Source organism: Panthera pardus, unplaced genomic scaffold (genome assembly GCF_024362965.1).
Source record: "Panthera pardus isolate Hobbes unplaced genomic scaffold, ASM2436296v1 HiC_scaffold_27, whole genome shotgun sequence".
In the NCBI taxonomy this organism is placed as follows: domain Eukaryota; kingdom Metazoa; phylum Chordata; class Mammalia; order Carnivora; family Felidae; genus Panthera; species Panthera pardus.
Window position 1 is genome coordinate 10,339,680 of NW_026526843.1, and position 24,350 is coordinate 10,364,029.

General features: G+C 42.4%; 1 protein-coding gene across 14 annotated transcripts in view; it reads right to left on the reverse strand.

Annotated features, from left to right (window-relative positions):
* Window positions 1-24,350, reverse strand: part of ATP11C (ATPase phospholipid transporting 11C) — a 171,802-nt gene that overhangs the window by 66,615 nt on the left and 80,837 nt on the right. For all 14 annotated transcript variants that reach the window (XR_008418236.1, XR_008418232.1, XR_008418235.1 and 11 more), the window contains 5 exons: window positions 18,306-18,395; window positions 15,693-15,773; window positions 13,301-13,408; window positions 2,572-2,700; window positions 422-525 (listed from right to left, as the gene is read on the reverse strand). Coding sequence is in view for 5 of the 14 variants with exons in the window: in XM_019421542.2 (XP_019277087.1) it covers window positions 422-525; window positions 2,572-2,700; window positions 13,301-13,408; window positions 15,693-15,773; window positions 18,306-18,395 (512 nt within the window). In the remaining 9 variants the exon portion in view is untranslated. The remainder of the gene's footprint in view (window positions 1-421; window positions 526-2,571; window positions 2,701-13,300; window positions 13,409-15,692; window positions 15,774-18,305; window positions 18,396-24,350) is intronic.

Genomic DNA, 24,350 nt, shown 5'->3' on the forward strand with positions numbered 1-24,350 from the left:
CAATACTCAGTTCATCGTGATCGTCACAAAAATGGATAGAGCGCATGGCTCCACGTCCCCTTCCTCTCTGTAATGTTGAATGACACATAACGGGGGTCTGTTTTTGTTTTACTTAACTCTGATTAATGCACGAATCTGACAGATCAGCTTTCTGGGATAACGTAATCTTAAAATGTGATAGATGGTCATGTTTACAAGTACCAGAAATAAAAGAAAAATCCCAAGGAAGGTCTCTGGGCCCACAATGATGTATCTCAGGCTGGTAGTGTCTGATTCATTTCCCTGCCAGAAGGAAAGAAAGGCTCATAAAAACATAAATGAAGGAAGGCTGGTTAAGGGGCGGGTGTTTTCTTTGCAACACCGGCAGCAAAGGAAAGCAGAGTCGGCCAACAGCTGTAAAGTGAAACCAGGTGATCCTTACTTGTAGAGGTCAGGTTGAGGCTGTTCACATTCAATCGCTGCTCGGAGGGTATCAATGGATTCGGCTGTACATAGCGCAATGGTATCACGCACTGCATAATGTGTCTAGATGAAAGCAGAAGAAAAAGCACAAACAAGTGCTTCTTTTCAGAACCGTATACCCACCTTATTCCAGGAACACAGGATGTTTTCGTAAGACGCTTTGCCAGGATATACAAATATTGATGCACCTTTCCCACTAACTAAATTTTATGGTATTATTCTCCAAATACGTTACAAACAATTAGAAAGATAACCCTGCTGCAAAGGGATTTAAAAGATAATAAAGACGAAAAGCTTTTCCTGATAGTGACAGCAGGGAGAATTCCATGGGTAGCATGTATATCCTTAACTGAAAACCCAATGAAGAAAAGCAATCCTTTTGTTTTTTTTTCTCCTAGTTATAGACCTGAGATCTATTACTTTGCTCACCATAGAGTACAGTGATATAAATATATACATATGAGTTGAACATCAATAACCCTTTTGGTCATAAGAAGGCTGACATTTTGCCAATAAGAAAGAAAAAATTCATTAATAGATACATTACACAAATAGCATAATTAATGATCTTGAAAACGTTCAGGGGTGCCTGGGTGGCTCAGTCGGTGAAGCCTCCGACTTCAGCTCAGGTCATGATCTCACGGTTCGTCAGTTTGAGCCCTGCCATCGGGCTGTGTGCTGACAGCTCAGAGCCTGGAGCCTGTTTCGGATTCTGTGCCCCCGCCCCGCTCTCTGCCCCTCCCTGGCTCTCACTGTCTCTCTCTCTCTAAAAAATAAATAAACATTAAAAAAAAAAAAAAAAGAAAGAAAGAAAGAAAATGTTCAAAGAAGCTACATTTTATACGAGGAGCAGGGATATGATGCGTCTTGCTCTAGCCAGACAGAATATTCTACTAGTGTATACTATGCACTTGATTTACCCAGAACTCCAGGCAGGCTCCAATAAGCCCATCTATAAATCATCAAAGGAGGGCTAACACAGACCGAAAGACTGCAACCACTTATGCACAAGGGAAAGCTGTCGCACAGTCTTCTGGGAATATGACAGAAGTGCTAGAGCTCTATTTAAAACTGTCACCTGATTTTGAAACCCGTGTACTTTGAGCTGATTTGATCAGATCAACTTAACGGAAAGAAGAAAGCCCTCTAAATGTCTCAACTTGAGCAGAAAGTTTTCTGTCTCGAGGCAACTTTTTCCCCTATTAGGGAATCTTTAGGTACATTTCTCGATTTTTATCTGGACATTCCCTCCCTCAAATTCAACTGTTTTTGAACGGTTTCAACGGACGAGTTCATCACCGTGCCCTTGAAGTACAGAATTCATCATCTAACAGGCGTTTCAGTTCCTGTTTCACATACTGACTGAGCCCTGGTTCTTGACTCCAGATGGAATAAGCAAGCAGAGAGAGGCCTCAAGGGTACACACAGAGGTGAGCACATCAGTGCCCTTCTGTAAAGGCAGCATATAGAGGATGCATCTTCGTGCCCTGTGGAGCTCTGGACAACGGCCAAGAACTGACTGCCAGAAAGTACCACGGAAGTAAGTGATCTTCCAGTTTGAGCAAACTTATTTTAACACATTTATAATCCTTCCTAGTTGCAATAAAACAGACATTCGCCAAACAAAACCCTAAGGTATTTTTTTAAAGAAAGCAATCAAATTACTGCAAGTTAGAGTTTCTATAAGCCATGAGTAAGCATTGTTTAAAGAAAATATTCATTCCTTTTAAAAATAAAAATAGATCCAAGGTTAGAGTATATGAAGTTATTTTTGTAGTTACATAGTTTAAGCCTCTGATGACATTCATTTTAAAAAGCCCAAATAAAACACTGAATGGGAGAGGTCAATATTAAATGCAAGCAGTGCTGCTACAAAAAAGGTAGTGGCTTTTATCTGGGGCGTGTATTTTCCTCACTGAACTCCACCCTTTTCCCTCAAGCTGTGTATTTGCTTAGAAATTCAAAGACCATTCTATAAAAGCGGTCTTTGAATACAAAACTTACACAAACAGAAAAAAAGAAAAGATGGGGGGGTGGGAGGCAGTGGGAAGGAGTGCTAGATGATGAACTGTCCTGAGCTCCGTTTAGGCAAGGTTTCCTTTCCATTACCTTGCAATTGGATTCCCCGTCAAGACTGGCCGTAGTAACGTAGCAGGTCCCATCACTGGTACAGGATGACAGAAGAATAAGATCACAGGGGAAGGTTTCATCTGCCTGGACTTCTACTACATCACCGACCTAGTATACGGAGAAAAAGAAATGTTCTTAATTCCAAACAAAGCATTCATTAGATCTCAAACTAAAGCCAAAACAGTAGCAAGAGACCTGTCCTGCTCTTAGAAGAGTGTCTGTGTCCTAGGCCATGTGAAAGATAATGAGAGAGCATTACTGTTCAACATTCAGAATCCCCCTTAAGGTCACAAGGACTTAAGGATGCAGCCAGATGTCCTTACTGTTGAACTTGAATGTCAAAGAAACAATTTTGGTACCCAGGGACCCATTTGCCCTCTGATGTTTTGGGCACTGCTGTTCAATAAGACGCAGAGTATCATCACTTCATGAAGGAATCTAGAAAATCTAAATGTCTCAACTTGAGCACTTCCCGGACACTGGGCATCGTGCATATTTCAATACGCTTTTGCCTTCTGTGCGCTCACAGCTGTTACTGTGGGGCACCAGTTCCCTCTTCAGTGCTCGGAAAAACTTAATCAGAGAGGCATCTATTTTTCCCATGACGTTGGGACAAAAACATGATTTTCAAATAGGTCGCTTTCCAATAATTCATCTGCTACCAGAACAATCCATTAAATACAGCCATGAGAAACCATTTCCTATCAGCAAGTCCCCAAAGCTCAAGTGTAGGAAAAACAGGAGAGAAGAAATCATGAACTATTTCTATTGCAGAGAATTTAATAATGTAGGAAATAAATCATAATGGCTAAAAGGTAGGACTGTTTTTTTCACAGTTTATTTATTTTGAGAGAGAGAAAGAGCACGAGGAGCAGGGGAGGGGCAGAGAAAGAGGGAGAGAGGGAGAGAGAGAGAATCCCAAGCAGGTCCCACACTGTTAGTGCTGAACCCGATGCGGGGCTCAAACTCGCAAACTGCGACATCATGACCTGAGCCGAAACCAAGAGTCGGACGCGTGACTGACTGAGCCCCCCAGGCGCCCCTAAAAGGTAGGACTTTTGAACCTGACGTTACATCTCGGCTCTGCCACTTCCCTATGAGCTTGGGCAAGGGCCTTAGATGGTTGCAACCACGTCACAGGATCGGTCTGAGCGTGACGTGAGGACACAGGTAAAGCGGTTAGCGAAGTACCTGGCACATACTCACCATCCGATGATTCTTGCGAACACCCTGCAACTACTTTACCTCCAGCCTATGAACAGTCGTAAGATGTTGGGGAAGGATGGAAGGAATGGAAAGTTCGGTGCTTCCCAACCTTTTCCGTACCGTGGCACAGACAGAAAATGTTAGGCGTCAGTTTGGTACAGCCCCTCAGGTAAATGGAGGAAGCTGCTTGTGGCAGAACACAACCCACTTTGGGGCGTGTGTGTGTCAATATCTAGCACACCAACCCGGACGCACTGGTTGTGAAATGTCGAATAAATGACACACCTGTCTTCTATTTGCTACACGATTTGGCAGACAGAGATGAGGATTCCGAGACCTATTCAGGAACCATTTTATTTTCTTGCCAATCTTAATCAGTAGCCAAGAGAAACAGCATCAATAACTGAACTAATTTGTAAATAATATTTTGTTGGCTCTTTCCTTCCTCCCTTACATAAACACTTACGTTGCTTACATAAAACTACAATCTATGATTAAATGCACAGACGAGAAACAACAAACAAAATCCTCAATCATCTGAGAAGAAGGAAACACGTATTAAAGGATGGAAGAGGATTCTTAGGCACTGATAAAGACGTGCCACAATTTCTTCTACGCCATTTATGATTAAAAAAAAAAATTTTTTTTTAACGTTTATTCATTTTTGAAACACAGAGACAGAGCACAAGCAGGGGTGGAGCGGTGAGAGAGGACACGGTATCCGAAGCAGGCTCCAGGCTCCGAGCTGTCAGCCCAGAGCCCGATGCGGGGCTCGAACTCTCGAACCGAAGATCATGACCTGAGCGGAAGTCGGACGCTTCACCGGCTGAGCCACCCAGGCGCCCCTACGCCATTTACGATTTGCTTAGATGTGAACTATAAAGGTCCCTGTACCTGGAGTGCAAGCTGAGGCTGGTGAGATGGTCAGAGGCCAGATCTCAGAGGGCTGGGCAGAGGCTAGGCCTTACCCTGAAGGCAAGGGGGAAGGAGGAAGGGGCTTTTAAGGAAAAGGAACAACACGGTCCCCTGAAGCATTCAACTCAGGTTCTACTTCCATTTAGCGTTAGTTAAAAGCATTAAGAGAACATCACCATCCCTTGTGATAAATATCAGAAAAAGCCAGATCATCTGCAAAAGTATGATTTTTTTCTTTTTAGTTCATCAGAGAGCTGAGGTTGCGAGGCAACCACGTAAACTGAATTTCAAAGGGTGCAAAGTCCTGGTGAGGAGAGACAGGAGAGACGAACTGTTTCACAATTCACAAGGCACAGGAGCACGAGATGACAGCCATAAAAGGGCAGCAGAAGAAAACAACCAGATTCTGTAGCAATTCTTCAAGGCTTGATGGGAGCTAACGTGACAGTTTCAAATCTCTGCGAACCTGACAGAGAAGACGGGATCATAACCACCCATCATTTCTTCTTTACAGGCATCCATCGGGTGCCCCTGAGAAAACACCAGGGCAGGAGGCCGAAAAGAGCCTTCCCTCACTGGTACAGGCATACAGGGTGCGACTGATGGCTGTGCGGAGACAGGTGCAAAATATGCCAGCATCCAAAATCGTGGACCCTGCTCTCACGGGAGGCAGAAGCCATCTAGGTCTAGGGGACAGGCAAGAAGCCTTCCCTGGCACAGTCTCAGGAAACGTGACCGCTGCTAGAGGAGAGGAAGAAGCAGACACCATTTGCTGCTGGGGATGGGGCAGAAAAGCCGCTGATACCGGGGTCCTAGCGCTAATAAAAGGCAGAGTTCAACCGCCGTTGGAGGAAGGGTGGAAGGATGGCGTCAAGGCATTCAGTACCGAGGCGAAGGTGCCCAAGCCCTGCTGAATACGGGAGCAGGAGAACCAAGAAGAAATCATTCTGTTCTCACCAGGAGCCGCAACGAATAACAGTAAGAAATAGCAATCTATCGCAGGGGGGAGGAGAAAAGGCACAGACGGGCACTCGGGGTATCAGGGCCTTAAGGACCTGCCGCAAGCGGAGGGTGGAACAGGAACACTGACGAAGGCCCTCTGGTACCCCGGGCCCCACACAAAGCACAGGGCAATGGCAATCCAGCACTCCCGGAGCTGGAATTTCCAGCGAGGTACTGAATGAAAGTAGCAAGAGCTATACAGCAAAAACCAAAGCCGGCTCAAGTCCCCACTAGACCCGCTTACCCTTCACACCGATGGGCAGACGGAAGAGGTGTGCCCACTTCAGAACATAAATACGACTGACCTGGGTCTCTAGCTTTGGTTTACGTACGAGGTCCAAAATTCAATACAAAAACACAAGACACATAAAACACAAGACAAAGATGACCTAACACGAAGAGAGAAAGGAATCAACAGGACCAGTTCCCGAAATGTTGAGATGTTGGATTATAAGACAGGCATGTAGAAATAAAAATAACCATGATTAAGGGGCGCCTGGGTGGCTCAGTCAGCAGACTGGATACAAAGAGGGAAATAATCAGGGAACCTGAAGAAACGCTTCTGTATTTCCAACACCAACACCCATACTCTTCCTTACAGAGAACCGTGAGCTCCTTTCACCTTGGGAATCCTCAAGTCCTGTCTGTAGGCTCTCATCTGTCTTCTAAGATTCCATCTAGCCCCATGGCTTCATGTACCATCTACACGTTGATGAACTCCAAATCTCAACTGACAGCTCAAATAGGTCTCCGTTCCAGCCTGGACAATTCCATCTGGATGTCTAATAGGTATCTCAAAATTAACACGGCTAAAATGGAATTCTTGATTTCCCCTCTACTCCCACATCTGTCACAAAACCCATTCTTCTCCCCGAATCTCCATCTATTTAATGGCACCGGCATTTGGTTTAAATAGCTCAATTTAATTCACCCATCTCGTCAAGCCAAAACCAAGAAGGCTACCTTGATTCTTTTTTGCTCTTTTTCTCCCTCCCTGCATCCAATACATCACTAAATCCTGATGATTCTCCCTCCAAAATATATTCCAAATAGATCCATTTATCTTAATCACAAGGCAGGTGGTACAAAGTTGTGGTTATAAGCATGGACTCTACACCCAAACTTGTTTCAAATCCCAGGCTTTCCACTGACTAATCATGGACAAGTTTCTTAACCTCCCTGAGCCTCAGTTTTAATCATTTGTAAAAGGGAATAGTACAAGTACCTACTTCACAGGACTGTTATAAAGTTAAGGATTTTTTTTTTAATGTTTATTTATCTCTAAACAGAGGGCAAGCAAGAGCATGCGAGCAGGGGAGGGGCAGAGAGGGAGAGAGAATCGCAAGCAGGCTCCATTCTGTCAGCGCAGAGCCTAACGCGGGGCTTGATCCCACAAATCGTGAGATCGTTGGCCTGGGCTGAAATCAAGAGCTGGACACTCAACTGACTAAGCCTCCCGGGCGCCCCTAAAGCAAGCATTAAATCAGTTGATACAATGTGACAGGGAACACCTGGCATATTTACGTTATATATAAATGTTAACTACTATTTTTATTATCGTTATCTCTACCAGTATCACCCTGATACAGGCTCTTATCCTCTTTTGCAAGTGACTCCTGGCTTTAAAACCCTTCAAAAAATTCCCACTGCGCTGAGGGTACACACCAAGTTACTCTCTTACTCGACAATAGTCTACCCACTCCCAGGCAAGCAATCAAACATTTAGATACTTTTGCTTTATAAGCATTTCTTGCCACACACAAATATTCCAGAAAGGGCCGAATCAAATAGCATTTCACACAATAGCATAAACTGATTTAATTAAGATTATACCTGGCTGAGATCGGCCTCCAGGCAAAGAAAGAAGCCCGAGGAACAAAAGGAGGAAGATGGGGGGGCCTTTCTATGTCACACACTGAAACAAGTAATAAAAACAATTCTTCTCAAATTCTTCTGAAGAATCAAAGAGGGAACACTCCCAAACTTATTCTATAAGGCCAGAATTACTGATACCGTTTTATCAGGAAAAGACAGAGAAAATACACACCAATAGCCTCAATGAATACTGATGACAAAATCCTGAACAAAATTCTACCAAACCAAATCCAACAGCACATTAAAATGATCGTACACCATGACCAAATGGGGTTTATCCTTGGGAATGAAAGGATACATACAAAAGTCAATCAGTGTAATGTAACATACAAGAGCAACAACAGACGAAAGCTATATGGTCATTTCAATCGATGCAGAAAAAGTATTTGGCACAATTCAACACTCTTTCATGATAAAAACACTCAATAAACAGAAGAGAAAAAAATGACCTCGACATAATAAAATCCATGTATGAAAAGCCCACAGCTAACATCATAGTCAGTGAGGAAAGAGTGAAAGCTTTTCCTCTAATATCAGGAACAAAGCAAGGATGTCCACTCTCAGTATGACGATTCTACATTGTACTGGAAGTTCCAGCCAGAGCAATTAGATGGAAAAAAAAGGGGGGGGGGGGGGGAGGGAAGAGAGAGAGAAATAAAGGCAAAAAAATTGGAAAAGCAGTAAAATTATCCTGATTTGCAGATGGCATGATATTATACGTAAAAACCCCTAGATTCCACATACAAAAACCTGTTAGAATTAGTAAGTGAATTCAGCAAAGTTGCAGGATATAAAACCAACACTCAAAATCAGTTGTACTTCTATACACTAACAATGACCAATCCAAAAAGGAAATTAAGAAAGCAATCTCATTTTCAATAGCATCAAAAAAGATAAAATAGTCACTGTATGTTAACTAACTGGAATTTAAATAAAAATTTAAGAAAAAAAGAGAAGATATTTAGAAATAAATTTAACCAAAGAGTTAAAGGCCTGAGCAAGGAAAGCTACAAAGCACTGCTAAAAGAAATCAGAGATAATAAAAATAAGTGGAAAGACATTTCATGTTCATGAATTAGAAGATTTAAGCTTGTTCAAATGCTTGCATTATTCAAGCAATGACAGGCTCAACGGAATTCATATCAATATGCCAAGACATTTTTTTGCAGACATGGAAAAAAAAATCCTAAAATCATATGGAATCTCAAAGGACCCCAAGTAGGCAAAACACTGTTGAAAAGGAAAAACAAACTTGGGGAGTCCTCACAATCCCAGATTTCAAAACATACTACAAAGCAACAATAATTAAGACAGTACGGTACTGGTGTAAAGACAAATATATGGACCAATGAAGAGAGAGCCCACAAATAAACCTTGGCACATACGGCCAAGTGATTTTCAACGAGGGTGCCAAGACTATGCAAGGGAAGGACAGTCTCTCCAATAAATGCTGTTCCTGCATGCAAAACAATGAGGTTTGACTCTTACCTTACACCATATACAACAATTATTCAAAATGAATCACAGACCTAAATGTAAGACCTAAACTTCTTTGACTCCTACAAGAACATCAGGAAAAAGCTTCAGGACACTGGGTTTGGCAACGATTTCTTGGACATACAACGTTAGAAATGGGAATACGTCAAACTTAAAAAACTGCACCAAAGGAAACAATCACACAAGGAAAAGGTAACCTATGGAATGGGAGAAAACACTTGCAATCATGTATCTGATAAAGAGCTAACATCCAGAAAATATAAGGGACTTCTACAACTCAACAACAAATATGCAAATACCCTGGTTAAAAAATGGGCAAAGGATTTGAATAGACTTTCTCCAAAAAAGATACACAAGTGGCCAAAAAGCACATGAAGAGTGTTCCACATCTCTAATCATTTGGGAAGTACAAATGGAAACCACAATGAGAGATTTCACACACGTTAGGATGGCCACTATCAAAAGAACAGAAATTAACGAGTGCCGGAGAGGCAGAGACGCTGAAACCCTTGTACGCTCTAAGTGCAAAGGTCAAATGATGCATCTGTTATGGAAAACAGAACGCAGGTTCCTCAAAAAATTAAAACTAGAATTACCACATGATTAAGACATTTTGCTTCTGGGTATTTTGCTCTGGGTATATATCGAACATAATTCAAAGCAGGATCTCAAGTGTATTTGTACACTTGTGTTTGTCCTAGCATTATTCACATAGCTAAGAGGTGGAAGAAAATGCAGGGGCGCCTGGGTGGCTCAGTTGGTTAAGGGTCTGGCTCTTGATTTCAGCTCAGGTCATGATCTCACAGTTCATGGGACAGAGCCCCACGATGGGCTCCCTGCTTGGGATTCTCTCTTTCTCTCTGGCCACTTCCCCACACTCTCTGTCTCTCTCTCTCTCTCTCTCTCTAAAACAAATAAATATTTAAAAAAAAAGAAGAAGAAGAAAATATAATATATGCACAAAATGGAATATTATGTAGTCTTAGTATTGAACCAGGAGTTGAGGTGCAAGTCACCATTGCAGATGCTTAAATCAACCTTTTTAATAAATTGATTATCAGTTATTTAAAAAAGGGGGGGGCGGATTTCTGTCATATGCTCCAACATGGATGAACCTTGAAGACATTATGCCAGTCAAATAAGCCAGTCCCAGAAGGACAAATACTGTATGAACTCAGTCAAGGGAAGTCTTTCTCTAAAGTAGTTGAAGTCATAGAAACAGAAAGTAGAAAGGTGTTTAGCAAGGGGTGGAGGCCGGGGGTAGTGTTTAGTGGTTATAAAGTTTTAGCGCTACAAGGTGAAAAGATTCTAGAGGTTTGTTGTACAACAACGTGAATATACTTAACACTATTGCAAGTGTGCACTTAAAAATGGTTAAGCTGGCTCAGTCAAGGGAACATGTGATTCTTGATCTTAGAGCTGTGAGTTCAAGCCCCACGCTGGGTGTAGAGATTATTTAAAAAAATAAAATCTTAAAAAAGAAAATGGTTAGGATGGCTCTCTTGGGTCCTTGCTTCCGAGATGACCAAGAAAGGAAGGAATTACGGTAACGCTGCAAAGGGCCACAAGCCGCTGCACTCATTGCGTGCCCAAGGACAAGGCCATTACGAAGTTCGTTATGTGCAACACAGTAGAGGCCGTTGCCGTCAGGGACATTTCTGAAGCAAGGGTCTTTAAGGCCTATGTGCTTCTCAAGCTTTACGTCCAACTACATTACTGTGTGAGCTCTGCCATTCACGGCAAGGTAGTCCGGGATCGCTCTCGTGAGGCTCCGAAGGCCCAAACACCCCCACCCCGATCTAGACCCGTGGGTGCTGCCCCACGACCTCCACCAAAACCCATGTAAGGAGCTGAGTCTTTGAGGACTGAAGAAAAACTGTTCTCTGGAAAAAAAATAAAATGGAGATTACACTTCAAAAAAATGCTTAAGAAGGTCAACTTAATGTTATGTGCTTTTTAAATCACAATAACAGAATGAAATAAAAAATAAATAATACTTTGAGATTGGGATAAAATATTTGTAAAAGACATATCTGATAAAAGACTATTATCCAGGGTATTTTATTTACTTTTCTATAGAGTATTCTTTTTCTTTTTTGAAGTTTATTTATGGAGAGAGAGAGAGAGAGAGCACGAGCATGAGCAGGGGAGGGGCAGAGAGAGAGGGAGAGAGGGAGAATCCCAAGCAGGCTCTACACTGTCAGCGTGGAGCCCAACACGAGGCTCGAACTCACAAACCATGACCTGAGCCGAAACCAACAGTCAGCACTTAACCACCTGGGCCACCGAGACAGCCCCAAAATATTTTTTAAAAAACCTTAAAACTCAACAATAAGAAAATGATCACTCCATAAAACAGTGGACAGAAGACCTGCGTAGACAACCTCACGAAAGAAGATATCGAGAGGGCATGGACACATTAAGACATGTTGAACACCATACATCATTCGGGAAATGCAAATTCAAACAAAAACGAGATGCCACTAAACACCTATTAGAACTGCCAAAATCCAAAACACTGACGACAAACGTTGGCCGGGATGCGGACAAGCAGGACCTCTCGTTCACTGCCGATGGGAACGCAACATGCACAGCGTCTTTGGGGACAGCTTGGCAGTTTCTTACAAAACATGCTTTTACCATAAAATCCAGTAGGCGCGCTCCTTGATATTTACCCAAATAAATGAAAATCTCAGGTCCATGCAAAAACCTGCACATAAATGTTTACAGCAGCCTGATTCATAATTGCCATGACTCGGAAGCAACGAAGGTGTCGTTCAGAAGGTGAATGGTTGGGAAACTGGTACCTCCAGACAATGGCGTATCATTCAGTGCTAACAAGGAAGGACGTATCGAGACACGAAAAGACAGGGCGTGAACTTAAACGCGTCTCGTTAAGTAAAGGAAGCCAATCTGACAAGGTTACACATACCGTGTGTGATTCTAACAGTGTTAATATTATGGAAAAGGCAAAACTACGGAGAGAGTAAAAAGGCTAGCGGAGACCTGGCGTGGGAGGGATGAAGGGATAAAGAGGCAAAGCACAAAGGATGTTGAGGGCAGTGAAACGATTCTGTATGATATCACGATGGTGGGTACTTGTCATCAGGCATTCGTCTGAGGTCACACAATGTCGAACAAGAGCGGACTCTAACATAAACTGTGGGCTTCGGGTGATAATGATGTGCCGGTGTAAGTTCATGGACTGCAACACGTATGCCGCTATGGAGTACTGATGGCGAGGGACGTGGCGCACGTGTGGGAAAACGGCGTGTACGTGAACTCTGTGCTTCCCGCCCAATTTTGCTGCGAACCTAAAACTCTCAAAAGTAATGTTTATTATTAACTGAAATAAAATCTGCTGGGAACAAAAAATACTCTTCGATGTGGGGGAGTCTAAAATCTTCCTGACAGGGGTCTCATTAGGTGATAAAAATAATACCATGGAACTCTCGTACATCGCTGGCGGGATGCAAAACGGTACAGCTACTGTGCAAAACAGCTTGGTGGTTCACGAAAAAGTTGAACACGGACCTACCCTGTCGCCTGGCAATTCTACTCCTAGGTAGAGAATTGACGGAGAATTGACAACAGGTCAATACCCCAGAGAACTGACAACAGGTGTTCAAACAAAAACTTGTCCGCGAACGCTCACACCGGCAATGTTCATGATAGCGAACAGGTGGAAAGAACCCCAAATGTCCATCAACTGGCGAACGGGTAAAGAAAAGATAGTAGAGCCGTGTGATGGAATATTAGCCATAAAAATCAGAATTACTAATATATGCTACAACAAGAATAGAGCTCGAGAACATTACATGAAGTGAGAGAAGCCAGACACAAAAGGCCACACGGCATATGATTCCATTTATAGGAAATGTAAATACATCCATATCCATCCATCCATCCATCCATCCATCCATCCATCCATCCATCCATGGATATAGATACATCCATAGAGACAGAATGAAGATTAGTGGTGGCCAGGGCCTGGGAGAGGGAGGACATGTGGCATAACTACGCATTGCCGATGGGGGCGACCTTTTAGGGCGATGAAAAGGTTGTGGAACCAGATAGTGTGGACGGCTGCGCAACGGTGTGAATGTACTACATGTTGCTAAATTGTACATTTTAAAATGCTGTGTTTTTACCGTGACTAAAAAAAAAAAAAAAAAAAAAAAAGAAGAAGAAGAAGAACGAACTACAAACGTACCTTGATTTTTTCACTCTCTTTTCTCACTCGCTTTGCATTTTCAATAATGTAAACAGTGCTTTTGTTGACTTCATTGTCAGCTCTGTGTCTCAGCCAATCCTCATATCCCTAAGGGGATAAAAATAACTATAGTCAAGCTCACAGAGAAATTCTTTTTTTTTTTTTAATTTTTTTTAATGTTTATTTATTTTTGACACAGAGAGAGACAGAGCATGAATGGGGGGGGAGGGTCAGAGAGAGGGAGACACAGAATCTGAAGCAGGCTCCAGGCTCCGAGCTATCAGCACAGAGCCCGACGCGGGGCTCGAACTCACGGAGTGTGTGATCATGACCTGAGCCGAAGTCAGATGCTTAACTGACTGAGCCACTCAGGCGCCCCTCATAGAAATTCTTAATAAATTTCTATAACCCCCCTCCCTGAGTCACCAGTTGAGATTATAATATTAATCTCAACTCAGATCTCTGCTAATCTCTGCTAAAGAGACAACACTGTATATTTTTACAGCAAAACTAAGATACGCTTTCAAAACACCCCTTCGGTAAATAGCTTTACTGTGTTAAAAGGTTTCGCCATTCCATAGATGAGTATCCGTGAAAACGCAGGCATCAGAACCGTAATATGTGAAGGACTATGACTTATTCTTCTGATTCTACTCTTATTCAAGTTAGTGCTAATTTCTCTACCTTTTCTAAAAAATGTTTATTTATTTGGTGGGGGGGGGGGGGGCGGACAGAGAGGGAGGGAGAGAGAGAATCCCAAGCCAGCTCCACGCTCATATTGGAGCCTGACACGGGGCTCGATCTCACGACTGTGAGATCATGACCTGAGCCAAAACTGGACACTTAACCAACTGAGCCACCCAGGTGCCCCAATTTCCTTACTTTTTAATTTGACAATCTTTCCCCCCTGGGTTTTATTTTCTTACAGACCTAACCGCTTAAATATATCCCTCTACAGTAGATTGTTGGGAGTGACCATCTCTGAGGAAATAGAATTCTTTCCCAGGGATAGAGAATAGAAAAGGCAAGATCGGATTATTTTGGCAGAGAATCTATGATAAGGTTTGAACTTCAACAGTTAAACCTCTCCACTGACTTGGTGGTAAAGGAAACTATAAATTGGTGTTCATCTTTTAGAGTTAAAAGTAATCAGGGAAAGGTCTAACGGCTCATTTTTCGTTGGGTTTTTGTATGAAGTAAATTTAAGCCAAAAGAACTAAGGAAAGAGGATGTGCATTTGTTGGAGCATGACCTCTCCTCCTTTTTTTCTTTATAATAATGTCTGTACCTTTTCAAATATAACTGTTTGAAAAAAAAAAAAAATCTCTTGATCGCCTTCCCTTTTTTCCCCAGCGCTATATTCATTCCTGTTCTGTCCCTCTTTATGACAATGCTAGGCTATCACTTCCGACGGTACCTTCTGTGATGTCAGTGAGGAAAGAAAGGCCCCAACGTGAACTAGTATAGGGAGTAAAATGAATCAGTAAGAGCTTTTGTAAACCGTGCAAGCTATTCTTGGAACTGGCAATTCTGTGATGTTAAAGAAAATAATCCTAACAGCCTAAGGGAAAGAACATTCCAAATGTCTTTATTTAGCAACCAAACACTTGATAAAATATTCTTGCGGTTCCTGGTAGGGAAGATAAAAGGCCAGATAACCCCTAAGAGGACCGGTAACCTTGTTCCAAATACCATTAAGCAGACCTTCATTTCTGAAGTTCTTTAGGGTAAGTTTTAGAGCTCTTTGATAAGTACTGTCTAGAAGTATGTTTGCAATTAGCCAGGTCCTACGGACTGTCCCAGGGCCTGATAAACACTGCCGCCCCACTCTTCACCTCCAGTTTCCCATTTCCACTTTCAATTTCATGTGGAAGTTTTCAAAGGGACAATCGTACAAAATGCTCAAAATACTTCAAAGACATCAGCATCAGAAACCATGGCAATCGTCGGCTTTGATGACAAACAAGAATAAAAGTCTCCTCTCCCACCACCCACTTCGGCAGCATCGGGGAACACAACACATATAAAACATTTGTGTTATCGAGTTCTCTGCTTTAGGCGACGACAGCAAAAAATTCACTAGAATGGGAATTTTTCGGATAAAGATATACCACACTGGAAAAATTCGTCTCTCATTTCCTGACTGAGCTGTACCTTCTCCCGACTTTCTTTTCGGGTTACAACCCCCCACACGAATACTCAGGAGCAAATGGGCAAACGAAATTAAAGACGTACCTTCCGGTCATTTTCATGGTTTCGACAGGGACCAAATATAAACTGAATCCATCAAGGATACTGCCCACTCCAGATAAATATGAAAAAGGAACTTTGACAAGAAAATGCACACCAGACAGGAGTGAAATGCACGCGTAATTGTGAATGAGAAATTTACCTGCTTGATGGCTGTAACAGTTATAACAAAGAAAAGCGGAAGTCCACTGGTAACGGGGCTCGTTGGCGTGTCTACCGTGACCTAGGGAAAGAAATTCAGTTGGACGTGAAATGAAAACAGGCCATTTGCGTGCACGCGGGACGTACCTGCTGCATCCATTTCAGGCAAAAAGGACAGACAAGACACATTCCGGCAGCAGGGTGAGTATTAACGCTCATCAAAACAAAAGCAATCCGCATAGCAGTTAGTTGAAGATAACAGTTCTAAATTCAGGCTTCGCTTTCAGTCCACCTTAGATTAACTCCTTCAGTGAAATACAACCAATCATTCACCATCCATTTGCTGAGCACCCTTCTTTCAGCCCCTGGGCTCTAAGGGGCTACGCTCTACATACAGATGTCGCTTTTAATAAGATAGAGAACAGTCCCTGCCCTCCTAAAGGTGGCAGCTGACAGGAAAACCAGACGTTGAAACAAGCGAGACGCTGAGACCTAAAGAGTAAGCGGAAACGAACTAGATGAAGGATGGGCTTTCAGGCACAGTGAACAGCATATGCAAAGGCTCCGTGGTCGGAGGGAGTGTAAGGAAGCCAGCGGCAAGAGTGTGGTGTGAGATGGCCGCTGCAGAGGGAGACAGAGGCAAGACCAGGAGGGGCCCTCTAGGCTAGAGTTCATGCTTTACCCCACACTGGGAAATAACGGAAGCTTTTAGGCAAGGAGAGGTCCCGTGAACAGAACTACATTTTGGAGAGATCATTCTCCCTCATTTGAGGCAAGCGGAACGGAAGGGAACAGGAGAGAAGGCAAGGAATCCACTTAGCAGGCTGCTGCCATAATCCAAGTAAAAGATGTTGGCCTGGATAAGGGTGGCCGAAGGTACACGTGGAACGAACCTCCAGAGGTATTTAGGGATTAACGAAGAATTTCTTGTCAGGGGCGATTAAAGAGATCTTCCAAGTTTCTGGTTAACATGGCTGGGTAGATGCTGTCGTCATTCACCGAAACAAAGGAATACTGAAAGCCAACTAGATCTGAGGGACAGAGGACCAGGAGTTCATTCTGCCCCCCACCATCTCTAATCTGCCCCCCAATCTCATCTCTGATCCCCACCACGGGGTTGTCTCTGCCACATACCCTGCGTCAGAGCCATAGGCTTTCATGCGGCTCTGTGCCCTCAGGCCCACCCTGAGATACCAGTCTGGCATTCTTCACCAGGTAAACTCGCTCTGGTCTTTCAAGGCTTAGTTCAGATATCATCCACGCACTGAAGCCTTCTTAAGCTCCTTTTGGTCAGAAAGACATATTAACTTCCAACGTATCCCTGTAAGATGTTGCCCAGGCTACTTTTATGACTTGTACTGCATTAAATTAGAGGAATACAGGACTGTCTTCTTGGCTGTAACGAAAATTCCTTAAGGATAGAAAAGTCCTATCTTGATTTGCATCTATTTGCTAGAATCACTGCGAGGCGCACGGTAGGTGCTTGGTACGCATCCACCGAATCCAACAGAACTGTGCTGTGCACCACGTGGAAGGATTCTTCAAGCTTTTTCTGCCGTTGATTTCATGCTGTCCTGGAAGATATCTTACTGTGGATCTAAAGGAGCTCCTTTTCAAATGCCCCATCATTTAAGGCTGAAATTAGCTCTTTCCCATAGCATAACCCAGATTAGTTTTAAGTAGCAGAGCTAAATTAAATTACAGTACCATTTACTCAAAGCCTCAAAGTGGATAAACAGAAGCATTTTCCATTAACAAGGCATTTGAGCGATTTCACTGGGATGTTTCTGCTTCGTTTGAAAAATGAAATGAGGAAAAAAAAATTCCCTTACTGTAATAAAATTTCCTGGGGGTAATCTTGGCGAGGGAAAACTTTTGACAGCTCATAGACTTAAAGATGGAGAATGCAACGTAAGAGGTCTAAAATTTTAAACATAAAACATTAGCAGGAACACAGAGAAGATCAAGTCTGCCAGGCTTTCATACTTAAAAGTAAATGAATGAGGAAGAGCAAACCTGATAATCACAAAGAAAAAAGGATAAACTTCCAATTAAGCTGAAGCTGGTGCTCAACAAAGTAAAACTATTAATTTGAACAGTTTTGATTTTGGTATATGGCACTGAAATTAACGGCACACAATATATGTCCTTCTAGGATGAACAAAGATAGGAAATCAATGAAAGCTTTTAAAGAAAGTAACAAATTCTCAACAGGTTTTCTTTCTTTTTTTTTTTTAACAGGTTTTCTAAGTAAAAATGCTACTTTAGAAATATATAAAATCATATTAATCTTGAAATGTAATATCAGTATTTTAAAAAGTCTTAGTTTTAAATTTATTTATTTGAGAGTCAGAGAGCGTGAGTAGGGGAGGGGCAGAGAGAGAGGTAGAGAGAAAGAATCCCAAGCAGGCACAACACCTGACGTGGGGCTCGATCCCATGACCTGCACTGACATCAAGAGTCAGATCCTTAATAGACGGAGCCACCCAGGAGCCCCTAAAGTATCTTATTAAAACAAACCCTGAAACATCTTTTGGTCACGGGACATTTGAAAATTACAAATGGATTGAGAATCTGTTTGAAGTGATTAAGTTTCTAAGAGAGGAGCTCTTACCTGTACAAGGAAAATGATGAGAAAATAGAAATTTGCAATTCTTCTAAACTGTTCAAACAGATTCTTTGGGAGGAAGTTCCAAAGTGTATACTGTATGGGAGTAAAAATAAAAAGAGTATGATTAGAAAGGAAACTTGAAAAACCCTAATAATGACTCATAGGGGTCAGATTATCAAGACACTTTGAAAGCACATTTAAAACCCAAACCTCACACATACAAAGAAGCATACACTTAGAGGCATACAGGAGAAGTGAAGTTTTCACTTTGAGCGTTACAACTGGGCCATCTAGTCTCCAACCTCAGCCTTCCCTGACCTGATCTACATTAGGCTCCTCGTTAGGTGCTCTCATATCATCCTATACTTCCTCGATAAAAACTCGTTACAATGAATAAGTATATATGCGTGCATTTATTATTAAAGTTTCTCCCTCAGTAGGCAATGAGTTCTATAAGGACAGGCTGTTCATTTGTCTTTTTATTACTTTTTCCCCCGACACCTACAGACACAAGGTAGACACTAAATAAATTAGCTGAATGAATGAATGAATGAATGAACAAATTAATTGCTCTGGCTCAGCTAACGACTGGAGTCTGGACCATTGTCACCAATGTAAACTCTGTCCCTATCAGTACCTCCCAACCTCCATGACAGCCGAGGTATACACATAACCCTGAGGCATAGAGCGCTTTCACTTTATTTATTTAATTTTTTGGTTTATTTATTCACTCTGAGAGAGAGAGAGAGAGAGAGAGCGCGCGCGCGCGCGCGCGCGCAAATGGGGGAGGGGAAGGGAGGGGGGGAGAGATAATCCCAAACAGGCTGTGCATGGTCAGCACAAAGCCTGACGTAGGGCTTGAATCCATGAACCGTAAGATCATGACCTGAGCTGAAGTCAGACACTTAACTGACTAAGCCACCCAGGCGCCCCTCATTGTTTATTTTTAAAACAGTATTGAGAGCATAGGAACTCTGTTTTTTCTTTAAAAAATTTGTTTTAATCTTTATTTTTGAGAGAGAGAGAGAGAGAGAGAGAGAGTGCGAGCAGGGGAGGAACAGAGAGGGAGACACAGAATCTGAAGCAGGCTCCAGGCTCTGAGCTGTCAGCACAGAGCCTGACGCCGGGCTCGAACTCACGGACCGTGAGATCATGACCTGAGCCGAAGTCGGACGCTTCACCGACTGAGCCACCCAGGTGCCCCAGGATTTAATAACTTTAGCTAAAAAGGCACTGTCCAGGGAGTCTGAAAAGATTCAAAGAGATGTCTAATAAATTCTACTGATTCTGAGTTTTAAAATAAGGGAGAATGCTAGTGTAATTTTAGGCTTGAAACTTTAATCCAAGAGTCTTTCACACAGGAGTTCTAAATTTAACCTTGGGCATGCCTTCAAAGAGTTACGTGGAGCTCACTGATTCTTTTTTTTCCTTTCTTTCTTTTTTAAAAAAAAAATGTATTTATTTAAATTCAAGTTCGTTAACATACAGTATAGTTTTGGTTTCGGGAGTAGAACCCAGTGATTCATCACCTACATTTGACACCCAGCGCTCATCCCAATAAGCGCCCTCCTTAATGCCCATCAGCCATTTAGCCTACAAAGGGCTCAATGATTTTTTAAATTTTTTAATTTTTGAGAGAGACAGAGGCAGTGCGAGTGGGGGAGGGGCAGAGAGAGAGAGAGAGAGAGAGAGAGAAATAATTCCAAGCAAGCTCCACACTGCCAGCATAGAGCCCGACGCGGGGCTCGAACTCCCAAAACCGTGAGATCGTGACCTGAGCCAAAACCAAGAGTCTGACACTTAACCAACTAAGCCATCCAGGCACCCCGAGCTCACTGATTCTTAACCCACTGAAGTGCCTCCAAGATCAAAGCTCAGGGTTTTTAAAGGAAAAAAAAAAAAAAAAAAGTATGATGGAAAAATATAGTGAAAACTAAAGATTCTAAAGATCCTAGCAGGATGCAATCAATGCTCCTTTTGCTACAGAAGGGGATTTCCAAATTTCGTCCCAGCTACAAAATTCTGGTGATTCCCAAAGGTTCTTGCTGATTGTATTAAAATCAAGTAGGAAGGCTGCAGAGAACAGGTTTTTCTAAAGAAAAGTATTGTGTTCCCCGAAGAAGAAAGGAACACTAACTTTATTCGTAAAAAATTTAAAGCAGGTCAAAGTTTCTCTTCAGTGTTCCTGCGTTAATAAGACTTATTCCCGGTGTTACACTGACATTACTGATGTCATTTGTTAACAAACAAAAAGCACCCATTAGGACAAAGTTATTCTTACTACCGAAAGGTTCAAGAAGGAAATCAACGCTTGCTACAAAGCTGGAAGGCAGGTAATGTATTCTACAAATTGTACATTTCTTCAACTAAAAGATTCTGGTGAAACATATAAGCAGCCAAAAGGCACGTGAAGAAGGAAAAGTTCACATTGTGAAAATAGTGTTCTCTCCAGAATGGACCGAAAGGCCTCTTCTAACGAGAGAGCACGCCACACAAGCAAAACCCGTGAGAGTGAGGAAATCACTAGTACTTCTCGGGAATGCAGTAATACTCATCACAGAAACATGAATAACAATACCGGCTACCATCTACTGAGTCTGAGTTATGGAGACTGAGTTACTGAGTTACCATAGGCCAAGCGCGGGGCTTAAGGGCTTTCTGTGGATTCCTTTCTCTCATCCTCGCCACAATCCTCTGCGGTAACTACCGTTAATATCTCCATTTGATAGATAAGAAAACTGAGACACAGAAAAGTTCGATGACTTCCTTTAACTTCAAACCCAGGCCTTCTGTCTATAAGGACGAAGTTCTTCACCACTACACCGTAAGCTATTCTCTTATAATTATTCATTGTATTAGGAATGAAATCTTAATCTTCTAAACCTTTGTGATTGAAAAAGAATGAAATCTTGCCGTCTGCAACAACATGGACGGAACTAGAGGGTATTATACTAAGCGAAATAAGTCAGTCAGAAGACAAGTATCATGCGACCTCACTCATATGTGAAATTTAAGATACAAAACAGAGGAACATAAGGGAAGGGAAGCAAAAAATCATATCCAAACAGGGAGGGGGACAAAACAGAAGAGACTCATAAATATGGAGAACAAACTGAGGGTTCCTGGAGGGGCTGTGGGTGGGGGGATGGGCTAAATGGGGAAGGGACATTAAGGAAGACACTTGTTGGGATGAGCACTGGGTGTTATACGTAGGGGATGAATCAGTGGAATCTACTCCTGAAATCATTATTGCACTGTATGCTAACTAACTTGGATGTCAATTAAAAATGAATGAATGGGGGCGCCTGGGTGGCTTGGTCGGTTAAGCGTCCGACTTCGGCTCAGGTCATGATCTCACGGTCCGTGAGTTCGAGCCCCGCGTCGGGCTCTGTGCTGACAGCTCAGAGCCTGGAGCCTGTTTCAGATTCTTTGTCTCCCTCTCTCTCTGCCCCTCCCCTGTTCATGCTCTGTCTCTCTCTGTCTCAAAAATAAATAAACGTTAAAAAAAAAAATTAAAAATGAATGAATGAATGAATGAATAAAATGATAAAAAAAAGATGTCATTCTTTTTCTGAAGTTAGTATACTGTCAACTCCTCTTTTTCTGCTCTGGAGCTTTTATAAAAAAAAAAAAAGCACATCAGTTATAATGATCAGCAATCTAGAAAGATTGCAAACACGTAATATTTACAGAGAAAAGAGAGCTGGGTTGTGTTTCAATGCAGAAATGTTCACTTCTTTACTCTGATTTCTAATACATATGTACACTACAGAGATATATATGCAAACCTGTTCAGAAACCATCTTTATTTGCCCCATGAGCTCTTGACTATTTAAAAAAAATATCCTGGGGTGCCTGGGTGGCTCAGTCGGTTAAGCGTCTGACTTCGGCTCAGGTCATGATCCCGTGGTTCGTGAGTTCAAGACCCGCGTCGGGATCTGTGCTGACAGCTCCGAGCCTGGAGCCTGCTTGGATTCTGTGTCTCCCTCTCTCTGTGACCCTCCCCTACTATCTGTCTCTCTCTTTCAAAAATAAACAAACGTTAAAAATTAAAAAAAAAAAAATCCTAATGCATTGTTTTGCCAACTGGCAAAACTGAAGCTAGATAAAATATGAAAAATATTATAGTAAATACAAAAAGATTTGACAATTAGACGGGAGTCTTATAGTTCTTTTAGAATGTGAAATCACAAGTATACTACACCAAAATGGTTATTGCTCGTTTAATGAAGGTGACTTTACCATCAGTGTGTTACATTAGCATCTTCCACATTAAACACTATGAAAGATAATTTCCTAGAAACTATTTCATATTTTACTTGATGCGTAATAAGAGAGAAAAAATAGATGGGGCACCTGGGTGGCTCAGTCGGTCGAGCGTCCAACTTTGGCTCAGGTCATGATCTCGCAGTTGGCGAGGTCGAGCCCCGCGCGTCCGGCTCTGTGCTGACGGCTCAGAGCCTAGAGCCCAGGGCCTGTTTTGGATTCTGTGTCTCCCTCTCTCTCTGCCCCTCCCCGCTCATACTCTGTCTCTCTCTGTCTCAAAAATAAATACAAACATTAAAAAAATTTATAAAAAAAAAAAAACAAAAAAACAATAAGAGAGAAAACTGAGAAAGGAGCCCCCGTGGTACAATGATGTGAAAAGGGCTCTTCACTCACAGCGACCAGTCCTTACAAAGCAGGTCTGCTCCTGCCTTTCGCCTAACTCTGCTTGGTGACCATGGCACTAACTTAATTTCTCTGCATTTGTTTTCTTTGTCTGTAAAGTCAGCAAGGTGAACAGATAATCTCTCAGGATCTTTCAGTTTTAGAAGCCTAGGAGTCTGAGTCAAAGGACTACTACTGTTATCTTGGATACTATAGGGTGAGACACAATTTTCAGTCAAAGGACTGTTCCCTATCCTGCGCAGGTATGAAAACTTCTGGCTGAGGATAAATTTTCTGCCCTAAGGTTAAAGATGAACAGGAAAGACATTTTATCCAAATATACTCAGAATGTTCTATAGGCTAGTAGATACAGGCTCATTAGGCCAACACAGTTTTCACTCATTCTGTACACATTTTACATGTTAATCCCCTATGTAAGTATAATCTAAGTATAATACTACGGGGGCACCTGGGTGGCCGTCGGTTAAGTGTCTCTTGCTCACAGCTCAGGTCATGCATGATCTCACGGTTCATGAGTTTGAGCCCCGTGTCGGGCTCTGGGCTGATGGCGTGGAGCCTCCTTGGGCTTCTCTCTCTCCCTCTCTCCGCCTCAAAATAAATATGTAAACTTAAAAAAAAAAAAAAAAGCATAATCTGTACTGCATCACCACGTAAAGAAAAATCACGTGTATTTGAAAACTAAATGTTCATTTTTTTTAAACGTTTATCCATTTTTGAGAAAGAGCGAGCGAGCACGTGTGCGTGAGCAAGGAAGGAGCAGAAAGAGAGGGAAACAGAGGATGTCCCAAGCAGGCTCTGTTCGGTCAGCGCAGAAGCCCCACGTGGGGCTCGAACCCACGAACTGCGAGATCACGACCTGAGCTCAACCGACTGAGCCACCCAGGCGCCCCTAAATGTTACCTTTTTAAAGAAAGGGCATAATTTTGTTTCAGGTCCTAGGTGTTGGCAAACTTGCAGCGATCCAACTGTCACTAACATTTTAGAACTGCCTTGCCAGGCTACACAAAGAAGTAGGGAAGATTCTCAACTGTGAATCTATCAATTCTCTGCCATCTAGCACCTAGTACCTAACCTGGTGCCCAAGGTCAAGATTAGCGAACTAATATTAGTAGAATGAGGACAACTGCGTACTAGGAAGTATAAAGGGGGCTTTCACATATGGAGCATTAGCTCCATTTCACGGATGAGGACATTTAGACTCAAGAGATTAATTTGGCCAAGGTCACACAGCTAGTAAATGGTCAGGCCGGAATTTAAACATGTCTTTAAGACTTGCGGGTCACAGCTCTTAGCCCTACACGATGCTGAAGGAAGATGATTATTCAAATGGTGACATAGCTACAGTGATTGAACTCTTAACTGTTCCAGCAATGTGCT